Below are 19,379 nucleotides of genomic sequence, written 5' to 3'. Positions count from 1 at the left end.
CCGTAAGGAGGTTCGTGTGAACATTTGAGATAAAGGAAAACCAGGATATGCCTGGATTTTGCCAAGGCCTCCAGGATATTCTTTTTATTGCCTTTGGTCTTATGTTCCCAACATAATATTGTCATACTCTTGTGCCTAGTGTTATTGATTTAACTCGATTGATGTTATACTAATACCCTTCAATGATTGATGTTGGACGTATACCCTTCAATTCTTCTTGAATATTCGCTTAAAATAAAATTTTATTCAAACAAAATACCTCTAAAGCAACTAAAATTAAAATAATACTTTCAACATCTCAACTAAAATCTCAAATAATTCCACTACAAAGGAAACATTTCATCAAAAGTTGTATTGGCCATCATCATATTGGCAATATCTAAGAATTTCTTTGATAAACCTCGCTCCAGGCCAGGTATAATCTCTTGCAGATACAAATCTTGATTGTCGTTGATTATGGTGTTGCCAACTTCACCCAAAACACGATCACCGTTGAAGAGATTATCTAAATGTAGTTTGAAAACATCGATGTTGATTTTTAAGGGTAAACGAGTAAATCTGACATACTCCAAACCATCGGGCATGGGGACACGAACACCACGAATTTTCACCAAAGCCTTGGCATTTTCTGTAGAAAAAATAAAACTAACGTTAATGGAAATGCTCCAGCATTAAGTTGAAAAAAAACTTACCACAAAATCCTCTCATATTTCCTCGACCTTGTATATTTATCAATAAAACATTGAGCTTCATGAAATATTTTCCGGTAAAATCCAGTCTAGGCAGAGTCAATACCAAATCAAAGGACAGATTGGTAGCATTGGCTCTACAATAATTTAAAATTTACTTTGGCAACAATTGTCCTTTTTTGTTGGATTATTTTTAACTTACGATAATTTGTTGATTATAAAATTACTGCCACCCTTAACCATCATCTCACTGAATACAGCTTCAAATTGTCGACCACGACCCAACTCTATGTTATCCAAATAAAGGGGTTCCAGCGGGGGTGATTGGTATCCCTCACCTAGGTCTCCCGTTGCCAGCAGAGGCCTTAGATTTTCCACAGCATCAATAATACATTTTTCTAACTCAGGGTTATCTCGATGACAAGGAACTATGGAGGGAGCTGCAAAAAATTCTCTACAATTATTGAGCAAATTCAAAAATGTAAAAATATGCAAATATGAACATGCCATAAAAAGTTTCGGTTACGTATACAGAAAACAAAGTTGGCTCAAAATTTAAGATTTTTCATTGCTCGTTGCTATATACTAACGGAAGCAACCAACCGTTTCGAATTTCGATCGATCATTGATTATCACTTTAGTACATAAATGGCTGTCAATTATTTTTCTTTGAAAAAATCGTTTTTTACCCTACACCATAGGTTGGGGGTATACTAATTTCGTCATTCCGTTTGTAACTCCTCGAAATATTCGTCACAAACCCCATAAAGTATAAACATTCTTGATAGTCATGACATATTAAGTCGATCTAGCTGTCCGTCCGTCCATCTGTCTGTCCGTCCACCCATCTGTCGAAAGCAAGCTAACTTTCGAAGGAGTAAAGCTAGCCGCTTAAAATTTTGTACAAATACTTCTAATTAGTGTAGGTCGGTTAGGATTTACACAGTAAATTGAATAAATACCTGGGTATTTACCCATTTATACACAAAAGCTGGTATAAATGGGTAAATACTCCATCACAATAACTGATATAGCTGTCATATAAACCGAACTGGTATCTTGACTTCTTGCACCTCTAGAGGGCGCATTTCTAATCCGATTTGGCTGAAATTTTGCATGACGTGCTTTGTTATGACGTATGTATCCGGTAGAACCCCATCTCTATCAATGGGCCATGTCGGTCCATGTTTTGATATAGCTGCCATATAAACAGGTTTCATATCTTGACTTCTTGAGCCACTAGAGGGCGCAATTCTTATCCCATTTGGCTGAAATTTTGCATAAAGTGTTTGGTTATGATATTTGACAACTTTTCTAAGTATGGTTTAAACCGATTTATATCTGATATAGCTGTCATATAAACCGATCTGGGATCTTGACTTCTTGAACCTCTAGAGGGCGCAGTTCTTATCCGATTTGGCTGAAATTTAGCATGACGTGCTTTGTTATGACGTCACACAACTGTGCAAGCTTTGATTCAAATCGGCTTATAACCTGATATAGCTCCCATATAAACCGTTCTTGGATCTTGACTTCTTGAGCCACTAGAGGGCGCAACTTTTGTCCGTTTTGGCTATGAAGGACTTCATCGGGTCAATACGGTACGTACAACCGGCTTCCATGGGATTACATGGCGTGTTTTGTAATGCCTTCACACAACTGTGCTAAGTGTGACTTAAATAGTTCCACAATCTGATATAGCTGCCATATAAAAAAGTCTGGGATTTTGAATTTTTGAGCCTTAGAGGGAGTAATCACTAAATGATTTGGCTGAAATTTTGTACAACGGCCTTTGCATGAGCTTCAACATATGTGTCAAATATGGTCTGAATCGGTCTACAGCATGATACAGGTCCCATATAAATCGATCTTCAGATTTTACTTCTTGAACCCCCAAAGGGCACAAATATTATGACTTCCACAATGTTTTCCAACATTTAATTCAATTAGTCTGAATCAGACCATAACTTGATATAGCTCTAATAGCATAGCACTTCTTTAAATTCACATTTTGTTTGCCTAAAAAGAGATACCGCGCAAAGAACTCGACAAATGCGATCCATGGTGGAGGGTATATAAGATTCGGCCCGGTCAAACTTAGCACGCTTTTACTTGTTTTAAATTTTCTATGTTTACTTAAAATAAGTACAAAAGCATTAATGGATACCCACCACTTCGGATATATATGTTAACCACGTTTCGTCATAATCCGGTGAAAAATGCATTATTCATGCACCCATAATAGCTATATCAAAATATGGTCCGATTTGGACCAAATTCGGCACGGACATTGAGTGGTCTAGTAAATACAACTCAGTGATCAATTTTGTACAACAAAATATTAGTCTTTTTGGCAGCTATATCCAATAAAGACCTATCTGAATCATATAGGACATGGATGTGGAAAAGCCTAATATAAGCCACTGTCTTCAATTTCAGCGAAATCGGATAATAAATGCGCCTATCATGGGGCCAATAATTTAAATCTAGAGATCGGTCTATATGGCAGCTATATCCAAATCCTCACCGATCATGGCCAATTTAAAAAAAGGATATTGAAGGGGTTAACACAATTCACTTTTCCCAAATTTTGACGATATCGAACAATAAATGCGCCTTTTATGGACCCAAATCCCTAAATCGAGCGATCGGTCTATATGGCAGCTATATCCAAATCTGAACCAATCGAAACCAAATTTAAGAAGGATGTCAAGTGGCCTATCTTTGCTCACTGTCCCAAACTCTAGCAAAACGGTTTATAAATGTAGTTTTAATGGGCCTAAGACCTTAAATCGACAGATCGGTCTACATATATCCCATCTTCGAAGATATCCTGCCTATGGACAAAAAAAGAATTTGTGCAAAGTTTCAGCTCTGTATCTCTATTCTTAAAGACTGTAGCGTGATTTCTAAGACAGACATGGCAAAAACGTTCTAGATTTTTACGACGATCAGAAAAATGCATATTTCGTTGTGTTTCAAATGGAATGACACAATGAATATACCCCCATCCTTCGGTGGTCGGTATAAAAATTCAACATTTAAAAACGCTACTATTGGGTTGCCCAAAAAGTAATTGCGGATTTTTTTAAAGAAAGTAAATGCATTTTTAATAAAACTTAGAATGAACTTTAATCAAATATACTTTTTTTAAACTTTTTTTCTAAAGCAAGCTAAAAGTAACAGCTGATAACTGACAGAAGAAAGAATGCAATTATAGAGTCACAAGCTGTGAAAAAATTTGTCAACGCCGACTATATGAAAAATCCGCAATTACTTTTTGGGCAACCCGATATTTGTAAGACAATTCTGTGTATTTAACTATGTTATAACATTGTCCTTGGCCAAAGTCAGTTTCCAATCCTTCAACGACATTTTTACCTTCATTCAAAGATTTGTATCTTTAATAACAAGTCACAAGTTTACGGGTCCATTAAAACTAATATCTAAGATTAATTATCCTTTAAATTGAGTAAAAATCTTTGACCAAAGAAACTGTTTCCTTAAAATTATGGAAAATTGGTCATCTTTAAATTAAGTTTGTGATCTTTGAATCAAATCATTAAAATTAGGATAAAAATTTGTTCAGCCATGTAAAACTGCAAAATATGGTTTTTAGTTTGAAAAAGACGTCTTTTTTGGGAAAGCCCCTATAGATTTGTTGGTCTTCAGAAAATGAATGAGTAACACAAAGTTATAACAAAAGTCTTTTATTACCAAATATACTTGGCAATGGTATTTCATTTCAGATTTAATGTTTACCACCAATATATATTTTGTTTCATATTAAAGCGCCAATAACCTTTATTGATTTTTAAACGTGTGACAATAAATGTGTTTTGAATTTTTAATAGGTATGCCGACAAGCATGAAATGACTTATAGTTGGCCCAAAACTGTCTACAGAATGGCTTAAAATTGTAAACTAAAATGTACTCGCAAGTCTTTTATTTTAAAATTTGTTTAAAGTTTATAAGCAGAGCACGTTTCACAATGCAAGGCTATCGGCCAATGTTGGATTTTATGCGAAATTACTAGAAAAGAATCAACAATCACAAAACTTGTATGGAAATATGGCACTGAGTATGGAAAGAGATTCGCTTTCAATGTTATAATAAGAGACAAAATAAATATAAAGTATAAAAAACCAAATCAGGCATAATTCTTATTCTGGGTCAATCCTTAGATAACCATTAGACTGTCCACGCTATAAGCGAGATTTATTTTAGTAAAAATGGAAAAGCATAGCTACTATGTTTTCCCATTTTGATCCCAATAATAAAAATTCGACATATTATTGTGATTGGCTAACCTGTTGAACGGTTTATTTTAATGTCATATTCATAATCTACTCCCAAATACATTTCATTTGAGTTCCTTTTTGCCATGGTCGGCTAATGTGCTCATTTGGGGGTGTTTTGGGGCTGGGCGTCCTGCCATTACTTGGACCTAATTTTATATGTCATCTATGTAATCTACTGCCAAATACTTTTTATTTCAGTCCCATATTGACATGAACGTCGAATATATCTGTTTCGATGAGTTTTGGGGTTGGCTCGGCCCGCTGGGTACTTGGACCCAAAATTTTAATACGATATTCGTTTTCTAGTCTCTAATACCTTTCATTTGATATCCATATTGTGCCTATTGGCCAACTTTTTTTTTGGGTGGTGTTTTCAGATGGGGGCGGCCGCTCCCCCGAGGGTCCACCGATATCAAAAAAATTTTATAGCCTATGTTTCCTTCCAGACTAAGCTATACAATCTGTGAACATTTTAAGAAAATCGGTTCAGCCGTTTTTGAGTCTATACGGAATAAACAAACAAACCGATTCCAGTATAGTCATAATTGGTTAATATTCCCATTAGGAGCGTTTTGGGGGGGTTGGTGTGACCCTCTATACTTCAATTTGATTTTGTATGCCTGATTCGAAATCTACTCCCGAATACCTTTCATTTGAGTCCCATATTAATATGAACGTTCAATTTGTCTGCTTGGAGGAGTTTTGGGGTTAGGGCGACTTCCTGGGTTTTTGGACGCGTTTTTAATACCATATTGGCATTCTACTCTCCAATGCCTTTCATTTGATACCCATATTGTCTTTATCGGTCCAATTAAAGTATTGGGTAGCGTTTGGGTAACGGGGGAGGGTCCGCCCCCTTCCGATATTAAGAGATTAAAGTCTGTTCCTCCCTAATTCTCAAATAGCTTTCATTAGAATCCCTTATGTAAGTATATATACATAAGTTTCGTATTCTACTTCTAATTATCTTTCATTTGATACCCATATTGCCCCAATTGGTAAACATGTCATTTTTGGACGCTTTTTGGGGATGGGCCGGGCCCCTCGACCTTTGGAGTCAATTTTTTATATCAAGTTCGTACACTACTCTTAAATACCTTTCATTTGATACCCATATTGTTCCAATCGGTAAGCATGTCTGTTTGGGTGGGTTTTGGGTAGGGCGTCCCCCACGGTTATTTGACCATGAAGTTTTATATCAATTTTGTGTTGTTGGATTCCCATAAGGGGGCATACAAAATTTTCCTTAAATCGATGCAACCATCACCGAGATCTGGCGTTTTTGAAAATTAAAGCTAAGGGGGAAATCCACTCCCTTCGTGGATATCACAAAATGAAGTACCCTATTTTCACCGGGGGCCAAACTGTACCATCTGCTAAAATTTCTTGAAAGTCGATTCTGCCGTTTTTGAGTTTATTCGGAACAAACAAACAAAGCGCAACACTCCAATTTATAGCAACCACCATAGTATGGGGGTATACTAATTTTGTCATTAAGTTTGTAACAGAAATATTCGTCTAAGACCGCATAAAGTAAACAAATTAGGCCGGGTTGATCCTCTCGACTTCAAAACTTGTATACCCTACACCATAGGATGGGGGTATACTAATTTCGTCAATCAGTTTGTATCACCTCGAAATATGCGTCTAAGACCCCATAAAGTATATATGTTCTTGATCGTCCGGATATTTTAAGTCGATCTTGCCAAGTCCGTCCGTCTATCTATCGAAAGAATGCTTACTTTCGAAAGAGTAAAGCTAGGCGCTTGAAGTTTTGCACAAATACTTTTTATTAGTGTAGGTCGGTTGGGATTTTAAATGAGCCAAATCGGTCAATGTTTTGATATAGTTGCCATATAAACCGATTTTGGGTCTTGATTTCTTGAGCCTATAAAGGGCGCAATTCTCGTCCGATTTAACTGAAATATTGCACGTGGTGTTTTGGTATCACTTCCAACAGCTGTGCTAAGTATGGTTTAAATCGGTTCATAACCTGGAAAAGCTGCCATATAAACCGCCCTTGGATCTTGACTTCTTGAACCGCTAGAGGGCGCAATTCTCATCCGATTTGGCTGAAATTTTCCATAACGTGTTTTGTTATGACTTCCAACAACTGTGCTAAGTATGGCGCAAATCGGTACATAACCCGATATAGCTGCCGTTTAAACCGGTCTGGGATCTTGATTTCTTGAGCCTCTAGAGGGCTCACTTCTCAACCGATTTGCCAGTACGTGACCTCCAATATGGTCTGAATCGGTCTATAGCCTCCATATAAACCGATCTCCCGAATTTGCTTCTTGGTCGCTTCTGCAAGGCGCAATTCTTATCCGAATGGACTGAAATACACAATGACTTCTACTATGGTCTCCAACATTCAATCCGAATCGGACTCCAATAGCATAACAGTTCTTATTCATTATTCTTTGTTTGCCTAAAAAGACATACCGCGCAAAGAACTCAACAAATGCTATCCACGGTGGAGGGTAAATAAGATTCGGCCCGGCGAACTAAAAACTTCTTTCGATATTCGCTATTTTTGTTATCTAGGAACAGTTCGTATTTGTTGTCGGATTATCATAAAATTTTGCATAAGTCACTTTTTTGGTCCAAGGACCAACGCTAATGATTTTGAACGAAATCGGTTCAGATTTAGGTATAGCTCCCATATATATATTTCATCCGATACGACCTTTTAAGGCTATAGTAGCCATAATTTTGTTCCGATCTTTACAAAATTTTGCACAAGACTTTATTTTTTAATGTTCCAACATATTTGCATAATTTTATCGAAATCGGTTCAGTTTTAAATATAGCTCCCATATATATGTTTCAAATCGAATAAAAATTGCGGCCTCTAGAGGCTTAAGAAGTCAAGTTCCAAGATCGCTTTACATGGCAGCTATATCAAGTTATGGACCGATTTGAAACATACCTAACACAGTTGTTGGAAGTCGTATCAAACAACTTCATGCAAAATTTCAGCCAAATCGGATAAGAATTGCGCCCTCTAGTGCCTCGAGAAGTCAAGATCTAAGATCAGTTTATATAGCAGCTAAATATATCAAAACATGGACCGATTTAAACCATACTTAGCACAATTATTGGAAGTCATAACAAAACACCTTATGCAAAATTCAAATCGGATGAGAATAGCGCCCTCTAGTGGCTCAAGAAGTCAAGACCCAAGATTGGTTAACATGACAGCTATATCAGGTTATGAACCGATTTTAACCATACTTGGCACAGTTGTTGGATATCATAACAAAACACGACGTGCAAAATTTCATCCCAATCGGATATGAATTGCGCACTCTAGAGGCTCAAGAAGTCAAGACCCAAGATCGGTTTATATGGCTGCTATATCAAAACATGGACCGATATGGCCCATTTACATTACCAACCGAGCTAGCTTTACTCCTTCAGAAGTTAGCGTGCTTTCGACAGACAGACGGACGGACGGACAGACGGATGGACGGACATGGCTAGATCGACATAAAATGTCGCGACGATCAAGAATATATATACTTTATGGGGTCTCCGACGAATATTTCGAGTAGTTACAAACAGAATGACGAAATTAGTATACCCCCCATCCTATGGTGGAGGGTATAAAAATCACCCTTTATACGAATTTTATGTTTTTGGGTTGGCATAAGGGGGCATACGCATTTTCACTTAAATCGAAGCACCCATCTCCGTTTTTCATCTGGCGTTTTTGAAAATTGGGGCTTGGAGGAAAGTCCGCCCCCTTGGTGGATATCATTAAACGAAGTACCCTATTTTTACCGGGGACCAAACTGTACCATCTCATTTTTTATTAGTGTAAGTCGGTTAGGATAGCTTCGTGAGAGGACGAGGCTATTACTGAAGGGAAGTAAAAAGGAGGTCAGTATATCATAACGGGACACTTAGGACTACGAGCTCAATTATGCAAAATCGGTGCGGCAAGTGATGGAATGTATAGGACATGCGGGGAAGATGATGAGACGTTGGGGCATTTGCTATGTCATTGCCCGATTTTCGCGGCTAAAAGACACCGGTACTTAGGTGGAAACACAATACTAGACATCAAGCAACTTACGGTAATGGCATGGAAAACAATTGAGGATTTTGTGAGTAGCTAGGAATTCCTAACTAAAAATTTTCTTATTTTCTTTTATAAGTAAAAGCGTGCCAAGTTCGGACTCTGCGGATTCGGATTCTGCTAAAAATTTATACAAAATAAATTTAGTTGAAGGCCATAATTTTATTCTACATACCAAACTTCTGTCAAATCAACAAATATTAAAGCATTTTAGGAACCGAACAATGATGATAGAGAGATCGCTTTACATGAGAGCTATATCTGTTTTTAAACTAATTTGGACCGTATTTGGCACAGTTGTTGGAAGTCATGACATAACAGCACATGCAAAATTTTAGCCAAATCGGACAAAAATTGCGCATTCCAGGGGCTCAAGAAGTCAAATCGGTAGATCGGTTTATATGGGAGCTATATCTAAATCTGAACCGATATGGCCTATTTGCAATCCTCAACGACCTACATCAATACTAAGTATCTGTGCGAAATTTTAAGCGGCTAGCTTTACGCGTTCGACCGCTATGTGCGTGAAGATAAATTCCGAATTTAACTAGCAGAGACACAAACCGCTTTGTTAACAGAGTGCGAGAGAGAGTAACAGAAGTATTAGCAGAGATCCACTGAGGTGTTAGTAGAGCTCTGTAAATACTTAACAGAACCAAAAAACAAGAGAAATTAATTAAATTTCTTACTTTTTTTTCAATTTTTGCAAATATTTGTAAAAAAGAAAAATAAACCATAACAAAATTTGGAGTAAAATATCAATGCTTTGAATCAAAAACACCAAATTTAAAATATCTATTACCGTAGTACTGAGAAAAATGAAAAATTTATAAAAAAAATATTCTGGGCAGGATTATGACCAATGGTCCTGGAGGACATCTAAGAATTCTACAAGGTACTATGCACATTCGACCGCTATCGTGATTTCGACAGACGGACGGATATATGAGAAGTTTTCCCCTGTCCCTTAATGATATATTCATGGACAAATTTGCATTGCATCTACAAATTATCGATTAAAATCCTTGCTTTGCATCACCCCAGCAGAAGCATTTGCTCTTTTAATATTAAACTGTCTCTTTATGGTGAAATTCCAAAATTAAAGTTGTAATTATGTTATGAATGCCATCTATTTTTCAAGTTTCCTCATTAATATAATAAGTACACGCACACACACACACACTCACATTGTTCATTTCATTGATACTTACGTAGTTTTGTCAGGCAAAATTGAAATAAAAGAGCAAATATGAAACTCGTGCTATAGATTTTTGTAATCATTTTGGATTTTGGAGGCACAAGTTTAAGTTAATTTCTTAGACAATTGCCTTAGACAATGAATTTGGCGTAACTAACTTAAAAGACTCGTACAAGTCCACGGTCAAAGATGAAGCACACACACCAAAAACCAAACAGAGAAAATGACCGTTGGGGAGGATGGAACTGTGTCGTTAATTATAAGTGTAGTACTCTGATTAATTTTTTTTTTCACTTCAATTATAAATTTGCATTTATTTCGAACGCGACTCTATACATATGTATGTTGGCACATGCAAATGGAGAATAGACTGTCTATGAACTACCCGACGTTGCGTATGAACAACTGTGGGGGTGGTGGGTGGAATTACGTGCTGCCCGAACAGCGGTCAAATTTTAAATGAACCGCACATCGAACTGATCACAACGGCACAACTCAAAGTCTGCGCGTACAAAAAAACTAAAAACGACTGAAAATGCCATTGGCACAAACCAAAGTATATAAGAAGGAAGCCTCTGACAAAAAAAAATGTAAACATAGCTCTATATGAATATGAAACTCTCCCACATACACACACATAGCAGAGTAACGCTTTTTTCAATTACCATGCGATATGAGAGCCAAAAGATCAATAGTTACGAACATGACTGTAGACAGCTGATTGAGATTTGAGATAAAGCTTTTCAATGTTAACTTAAAAGTTTGGTGTTATTTTCTGACTGAGTAACTGCTTAAGGGTGAAAGAGTACTCAATCTAAAGCGAAAGCTGAATGCTTGAGCTATTGGCGCAGAAGAAAGAAACACCTGACAATAATATGAGGTCTACAATTTTAGCTATAGAGCAAACTAAAACCAAAAGGTTTTGATACATGATCTTATACAGGAAGTACACAGAACCAAATGGTAAAATGCAGTTTACGAAGAAACCCATGGAAAATCCATACTAAAATATTGGGTTGCCCAAAAAGTAATTGCGGATTTTTCATATAGTCGGCGTTGACAAATTTTTTCACAGCTTGTGACTCTGTAATTGCATTCTTTCTTCTTCTGCAAGAAAGGCTAAACTTTCCGACTGTTGGACCAAAAATGTCTTCATTGCCTATCTTCGCATTAAAATCTTCCAGAACGATTTTAATATCATGGGCTGGGCAGCAATCATATTCTCTCTCTAGGCGTTCGTACAAAATATCCTTGGTCTGCTCGTACTTGTCTTCCGACGTGGCATGGACATAAATAAGGCTGATGTTGAAGAATTTGGCTTTTATGCGGAGGAGGCCACTGTAGCACAGAGGTTAGCATGTCCGCCTATGACGCTGAATGCCTGGTTTCGAATCCTGGCGAGACCATCAGAAAAAATTTTCAGCGGTGGTTTTCCCCTCCTGATGCTGGCTGATGCTCCAAAGAGGTGTCGCACTGCAGCACGCCGTTCCGACTCTGCTATAAAAAGGAGGCCCCCTATCATAGAGCTTAAAACTTGAATCGAACAGCACTCATTGTTATGTGAGAAGTTTGCCTCTATTCCTTTGTGGAATATTCATGGACGAAATTTGCAAACATTTGCATTGCGGATTGTGGCTAGTCTCTAATCCACCGGAGTAAAGCTGGAGACAAGGTGTTTCAGTCTCCGACAACCCACAAACCCACACCCAAATTCATGCCTCGATTTATGGCAGCTATAGTCTAGTTCGTCACCCTTTGGTGTTGTAGTGAAGCCATTCCCAGTTCATGGCACTACCTGTAAGGCGGTAATATCTGCCTAATGCTTCTCTTATACGTCGGCCATCGCGTATACTGCAATATTCTATAAAGAGTGAGGACATTTCAGGTGCAGATCCGCAAATCGTGATCCTTTTTTCGTTTGCGTGGGTCTTCAACGTTTGGGGGGTCAGTTTTTATTATTCCTTTGTTTCTCATAGTTTTCCGGAGGCGGGTTACTGGCCAAGCGCCCAACCGCAAGGGCTTTTGTGGGATTGCACATGTATCCCTCGTTGTTGCGAGCCGCTTGCCTCAAGATTCGAAGCTCGTCTCCAGCCGCCCTAACCTAGAAACAGACGCTAATATTGGCCATTGGTTATTTGCCATTAGTTTTTTTTTTTATATACAACAGGTTCAGTGAACATGTTGTCTTGGCATAGGCGGAGCGATGAGGACCACGCCCACTAGGGCACTGGAGACTATTCTAGATATCCGACCCATTCACATACAAATTAAGTGTGAGGCAGCCACTACGGCTATGAGACTTAAGGCGATGGGGGAATTGATTGAGATTGGGAGCAGCTCATACCATCGCGGTATAATAGAGGCGACTATAGGAAACCTGGAAGGAAGGGAAGAGGTTTCCGATCGGATACCTGAGATGAATCTTGAAGACGAGTGCGAGGCACTGCTGCCATCGGCACAGTCTTAGATTGACGGAACCCTAGTATTGCCATCTGCAAGATCATTTTACACGGATGGATTAAAGCCAGAGGACAGAGTGGGCGTGGGGGTTTACATTGAGAACCCAGGGACTGAGACCTGGTTTAGATAGCCTGACCATAATGCGGTCCTGCAGGCGGAGATCCAGGCGATCACGGAATGCGTGAAGTGGTGCGGTGTTAACGCGAGGACGTCGAGTATAAACATCTTTACCGACAGTGAACTTGCCATAATGGCAATAACAACCAGGAGGGTAAGATCGGGAACAGTCTTGCTGTGTAAGAAGGGGATTAACGCCTTCTCTGAGGATGGCAAAATCCGCATCGTTTGGGTGCCGGGCCATAACGGAGTAAGGTGAAATGAAAGGGCAGACGATTTGGCGGTGAAGGCCACAGCACTGCTGTCAATAAACTTGGTTAACCCAAAGCCTTTCGGGTCGACGCAGACCGAGTTAAGGGAGTGGGCTACAAATGCGCATGCAACATTGTGGAACAGCCAAACGGTCGGTAGGACGGGGAAAATCCAATTAAAAAAAAAAAAACAATTAACATTTCACTAAGGAACAGGGGCAAACTTCTCACCTATCAATGAGTGCAGTCCGATTCAAGCTTAAGCTCAATGATAAGGGGTCTCCTTTTTATAGCCGAGTCCGAACGGCGTGCCGCAGTGCGACAGCTCTTTGAAGAGAAGTTTTACATAGTACCTCACAAATGTTGCCAGCATTTGTAGGGGGAAAAGCACCGCTGAAAATTTTTTCCGATAGTTTCGCTAGGATTCGATCTCAGGCGTTCAGCGTCATGCTAAGCTCTGCGCTACGGTGGCCTCCATTTGCAGCTACTCCGCATAAAAACGGAGCTTTCCACCATCCGCAACCTGTGGACGCGCCCGGTAGCTTACAGCTAAGCTTCCCGGGGTAACGATGGATACCACACAATTCAGAGCTCAAAGTTCCAGCTAGGCTAGTTATCCCGTGTCGGCCGGGGAATATTCTTCTAGAAATGTTCAAATCAATCTCGGTACCATTCTGAGTCTGAAACCCTCCCCAACTTTCTCAATATAAGTATGGCCATATCAAACCTCATTAAGCATTTCGAGTTATCACAGTGCCCTTTGGGGCAACTTTGGTGGAGCAGTTCCATACATCGAGCTCAGTGAACTGTAAATTCAGCAACCCCAAGATTTCAAAGCAGTTCAGCGTTTGGTAAAAAAAAAGTTCTTTGAACACTCCTTGCCAATGTTTTACTACCTTAAAAAGTGAGTGGCAAAGAAATTTCAGCAAGGTCATATATCCACAAAAATCAAACCTAAATATTGAGTTACCCAAAAAGTAATTGCGGATTTTTTAAAAGAAAGTAAATGCAGTTTTAATAAAACTTAGAATTAACTCTAATCAAATATACTTTTTTTACACTTTTTTTCTAAAGCAAGCTAAAAGTAGCAGCTGATAACTGACAGAGGAAAGAATGCAATTACAGAGTCACAAGCTGTGAAAATATTTGTCAACGCCGACTATATGAAAAATCCGCAATTACTTTTTGGGCAACCCAATACAATCTCTTCCCAATTTAATTGTGAATGTATAATTTATGTGTATGTAAATTTTATTTCAACCTCTATTGACCAAATAAATACCGCATTTATTTTTATTGAATATATAAAAGGAAACTTTTCCATCATCCTATGTCCTACTCCTGCAACTCACCGCCTATAGCAAATTGACTGATGAATCTCTAAAGTTTTGATAATGAACCCCAAAAATGACAATCAAACATAGAATTTGAATAGAAAATTTGTATCAGTTTTGTGTAGTGTTTTTCCTTGGCATTCCGCTGATGATGTTCCAAGCTAGAGGAAAAGTCATTACATTCAAACATCATACCACAGGAAAATAATAAAATAAACAAATTCTTTTGTTTTTTCAAAAATGGCCAAATGAAAACTCCTCATGCATCCCAATACATAGGACAACTCATACAACATGTCAAGTTGTCATCAAGGCTAGTTAAAGTCCATGCTTTGTACCAGTATGAACATATCAAATATGGCCAAGGACCAAAGTGACATCCAAAGTAAAAAAACAGACCCCCTAGCCCTTGCGATAAGAAAAGATTGATAAATTCTAAAATATTCATTCAAGGGGGGTTTTGATGGCCGCTTCCCTTCCTTGGCAGCTTATCAAATTTGTGGCAATTGTTTGGCATTGGCTACATTGAAGCAACATTCATTGGCTAACGAACCAAACAATTGGGAGTTTGGATTATTTTTATATGCATGTTAACAAGGCAAACAACCACCACCACCACCACCAAATATTTGACACAACTTCCATCCACCATATTCAATTTTTGTGGTTTTCTAAAACAATTGCTATGCAATTTATCGATAGCCAACATTACATGTCCATCAATTGTCAAGGCATTGTATTGTGTCCCTTGGAAAGTTTTTTTTTTACAAACAAAAATCCTCAAAATAATCACAAAAAAGTTGTTGATTTTTTAAGTACCTCCACACGTTGGGTATAGTCTAAAATCAATCAAATGTCATCACATCTTCGAGTGGCATTCACTAATTGTAGCATTTATGCTTAAATGAAATGTCGTTGTTCCCAACCATTCGTTAATTGTAACATTTTCTTTGTTGGCAGGCGAGATGGCAATGGACCCTGGTTTTGCATTCATCCTTTTCAGTGTTGCGTTTCAAACTGCCATTGTGCTAAATTTCTATGTATTTGCCACTGTTCTATTGCTCTGCATGCAGATGACCTTTGACACCTACGATTTGGGCTGTTATATGCGAACACAATCAACACTTCCCTTGAGGCAATATTCATTAAAATTTCATTTGTTCTCTAAATATCCACAGATTTTTTTTTTTACTTCCGCCAAATTTTTTCCAACTCATTAAAATTGCCTTCACCTATATGCCACCGCCCTAAGACGACTGAAAACGGAGACTTTCATAAAAAAACCCCTAAATGTGGAATGAATGTTTGCAAGAATTTTTTTCTTCTTTGTAATGGGTAAATATGTTCGCGAAAGTTCCCCTTTTCCCGTTCCGGATAGCTAAAATTACAAATTTTGCCCATGAACATTCCACTAAGGAACAGGGGCAAACTTCTCACATATCAATGATAAGGGGCCGAGTCCGAACGCCGTGCCGCCGTTTTACATGGCATAGTACCTCACAAATATTGCCAGCATTTGGAGGGGAAAACCACAGGTGAAAAATTTTTTCTGATGGTCTCGCCAGGATCCGAACCCAGGCGTTCAGCGTCATAGGCGGACATGCAAACCTCTGTACAATGATAAGGGGCCTAGTCCGAACGCCGTGCCGCAATGCGACACCTTTTTGGAGAGAAATTTTACATGGCATAGTACCTCACAAATGTTGCCAGTATTTGGAGGGGAAAACCACAGCTGAAAAATTTTTTCTGATGGTCTCGCCATGATCCGAACCCAGACGTTCAGCGTCATAGGCGGACATGCAAACCTCTGTACAATGATAAGGGGCAGAGTCCGAACGGCTTGCCGCAGTGCGACACCTCTTTGGAGAGAAATTTTACCTGGCATAGTAGCTCAAAAATGTTGCCAGCATAAAGAGGGGAAAACCACAGCTGAAAAATTTTTTCTGATGGTCTCGCCAGGATTCGAACTCAGGCGTTCAGCGTCATAGGCGGACATGCAAACCTCTGCGCAATAAAAAGGGGCCGAGTCCGAACGCCGTGCCGCAATGCGACACCTCTTTGGAGAGAAGTTTTACATGACATAGTAGCTCAAAAATGTTGCCAGCATTAGGAGGGTAAAACCGCAGCTGGACATTTTTTTCTGATGATCTCGTCAGGATTCGAACCCAGGCGTTCAGCATCATAGGCGGACATGCAAACCTCTGCGCAATAAAAAGGGGCCGAGTCCGAACGGCGTGTCGCAGTGCGACACCTCTTTGGAGAGAAGTTTTATATGGCATAGTACCTCAAAAATGTTGCCTGCATTAGGAGGGCAAAACCACCGCTGAAAATTTTTTTCTGATAGTCTCGCTAGGATTCGAACCCAGGCGTTCAGCATCATAGGCCGACATGCAAAACTCTGCGCTACGGTGGCCTCCGTTCAGGATAGCTACAGAGAGTTTTATCCTCTAAGTTATTGGTTGTCCGAGTATGTTCTCCAATGGAGCGGCAGACCTTAAACCCGGAAATATCCTTAAAAAACTCCAAGACCTAACAGAGGCGGTGGCGATATGCGACCGTAGCATGTTATCTACTAAAGAGTGATTTTTTAAGAGCTATAAGAAAATTATAAAAAAAAAACATAAAATTCAGAAAAAAAGCATGAAATCTTATTTTGAACCGATAGTACGGTCCATATAATTTAATGTTTGAAGATTATTTCATGCAAATGTTGACTGTGACTGCCCCTCAATATGGTCCATCCGCTTAGTCCAATTTTGGCATACTCTTTCCAACATTTCGGCCGGTATCTCACGAATAATTACTTCAATGTTGTCTTCCAATGCATCAATTGAAGCGGGCTTGTCTGCATAGCCATGAGCTTTAACATAGCCCCACAAAAATAGTCTAAAGGATTTAAATCGCACAATCTAGGTGGCCAATTAGACCGCTCCCGAACGTGAAATAAAATATTCATCGAACTCGCCTCTCAATAAGTCTATCGTTACGCGCGCTATGTGGCATGTGGCACCGTCTTGTTGAAACCACATATCATGCATAAGCTTTAACATAGCTCAACAAAAATTAGTCAAAAGTCGTCAAATCTCAAGATTTAGGCGGCCAATTGGACCGGTACCGAACGTGAAATAAAATGTTCATCGAACTCGCCTCTCAATAATTCTACCGTTACGCATGCTTCGTGGCATGTGGGACCGTCTTGTAGAAACCACATGTCATGCAAGTTTAGCTCTTCTATTTTGAGCAAAAAAAGTTGGATATCATTTCACGATAGCACTCACCATTCACAGTTATGTTCCGATTCGTATCATCTTTGCAGAAGTACGGTCCAATGATATGACCAGCCCATGAACTTGCATTTTGGCCAAAAAAAGTTGGATATCATTGCACGATAGCACTCACCATTCACAGTTATGTTACGATTCGTATTATCTTTGCAGAAGTACGGTCCAATGATGTGACCAGCCCATGAACCGCACCAAACTTTGACTACTTTTTCGGGATGCACTGGTTGATCTTCACTCCAAAATCGACAATTCTGCTTGTTTACGTAGCTATTGAGCCAAAAATTTGCTTCGTCGTAAAATGGAAGAAGCGCGCGATGAACTTTCTTAACAGAGCACCCATTTTGATAAAAAAAATCCAATAATTTGCAAGCGTTGCACAGTGGGCCAAATGGCAAAAAAATTGGAAATAAGTCTACAACTTTTTATCTGTTGATTTTAGCCATACAAAATGTTCTAGACATTTGTAGAGGAGGACATAGGCTTTCAGAAAAGTGCTGTTGTTGGTCCATATCTTTAATACAGGGTGAGCTACAGGGTGTCAAAGTTGACCACTTTTGACTTCTCCAAGCTTCTGGGGGCCATAACTTTTGATCTACTCAACCGATTTACATGATTTAGGACTCTAGAGAAAGAGCTTGACAAGATCTAAAAAACTTATGCATAAAGTACCATGCCATCGTGTACTGTTAAGGAGTTATGAATTGTTTAATTTTAAAATATGAAAATTTGGCCTTGGTTTTTTTCAGTGTTTTTTAAATAACTCCGTCAATTTTAAAGCTATAAACTTCATACTTCACACAAATTATGCCAGCATATGTGTGCATAAAATACAAAAGGAATCACGTGAATATCTTTGGCGGTTTAAAAATGGCATCGTTTTCAATATGAAAAATATTTTTTTTGTCAAAAAATTGCAACATTTTTCAAAAAAGATACTCCCATTTCCTTTAAGTTTTCGCAAACTTTGGCCATCAAAGCATTATCATTTCTTTCCATTTTCACAAAGTCGAGGTATTAAGAAAAGTTTTAAGTGCTAATTTGGCTAATTTCGATATCAAACAACACCGTTATCTTAAGACCAAAATGGCCAATTTTTTTACTAAACTTCAAAAGTTTCTCACTGGAAAAAAAGTTCCACGGGGATTTTTTCGCTTTTTTTGAACTTAAATGAAAGCTTAAAATGTTCCCAACATTTTAAGGTATGTCTCGCCATATCCTAGCCATAAATGAGATCGTAGCGATCAAAATACTGAAAAAAGTCAATTTTCAAGTAGTGCTATATTCATTGCTAAAAAACAAGTATTACGTCACATTTTATTGCAAAGATGTTAAATAAACTTTTATTTGGTAACACTTCTTCTACAAAACACAAAAAGAATCATGGAAATATCTCTATTCTATTCCATTTTATGGAACCGGCAATAAAAAAGTCAATTTTTTAAAAAAGTCGAATTTCCCAAATTTTGTTTTTGTTGTCCTAATTGCACATGACACACTATAGCCATATTTACGCAACATACCTTATCGTAAAGGAAATTTTCATACCTTTCCAACGATGTATAAAACATTTCTCAACTCGGATTCTATCTACTCTAAAATTCATTTACACTTCATTAAACTCTATATAAAAATGTCTATTTGTGAAATGGAACCTTATATG

General features: G+C 38.5%; 1 protein-coding gene across 1 annotated transcript; it reads right to left on the bottom strand.

The window, feature by feature from the left end:
* Window positions 1-269: 269 nt before the first annotated feature.
* Window positions 270-10,787, bottom strand: LOC106080705 (protein takeout). The gene is made up of 4 exons (XM_013242180.2): window positions 10,287-10,787; window positions 892-1,129; window positions 693-826; window positions 270-628 (listed from the first exon to the last, which is right to left on the bottom strand). Exons 1-4 carry the CDS (start codon window positions 10,354-10,356, stop codon window positions 324-326), a joined length of 747 nt encoding a protein of 248 aa, XP_013097634.2. The 5' UTR covers window positions 10,357-10,787; the 3' UTR covers window positions 270-323.
* Between the last annotated feature and the right edge of the window lie 8,592 nt (window positions 10,788-19,379).

The sequence above is a fragment of the Stomoxys calcitrans genome, chromosome 5, assembly GCF_963082655.1.
Source record: "Stomoxys calcitrans chromosome 5, idStoCalc2.1, whole genome shotgun sequence".
Classification (NCBI taxonomy): domain Eukaryota; kingdom Metazoa; phylum Arthropoda; class Insecta; order Diptera; family Muscidae; genus Stomoxys; species Stomoxys calcitrans.
This window is presented reverse-complemented; position numbering and strand designations above follow the sequence as displayed.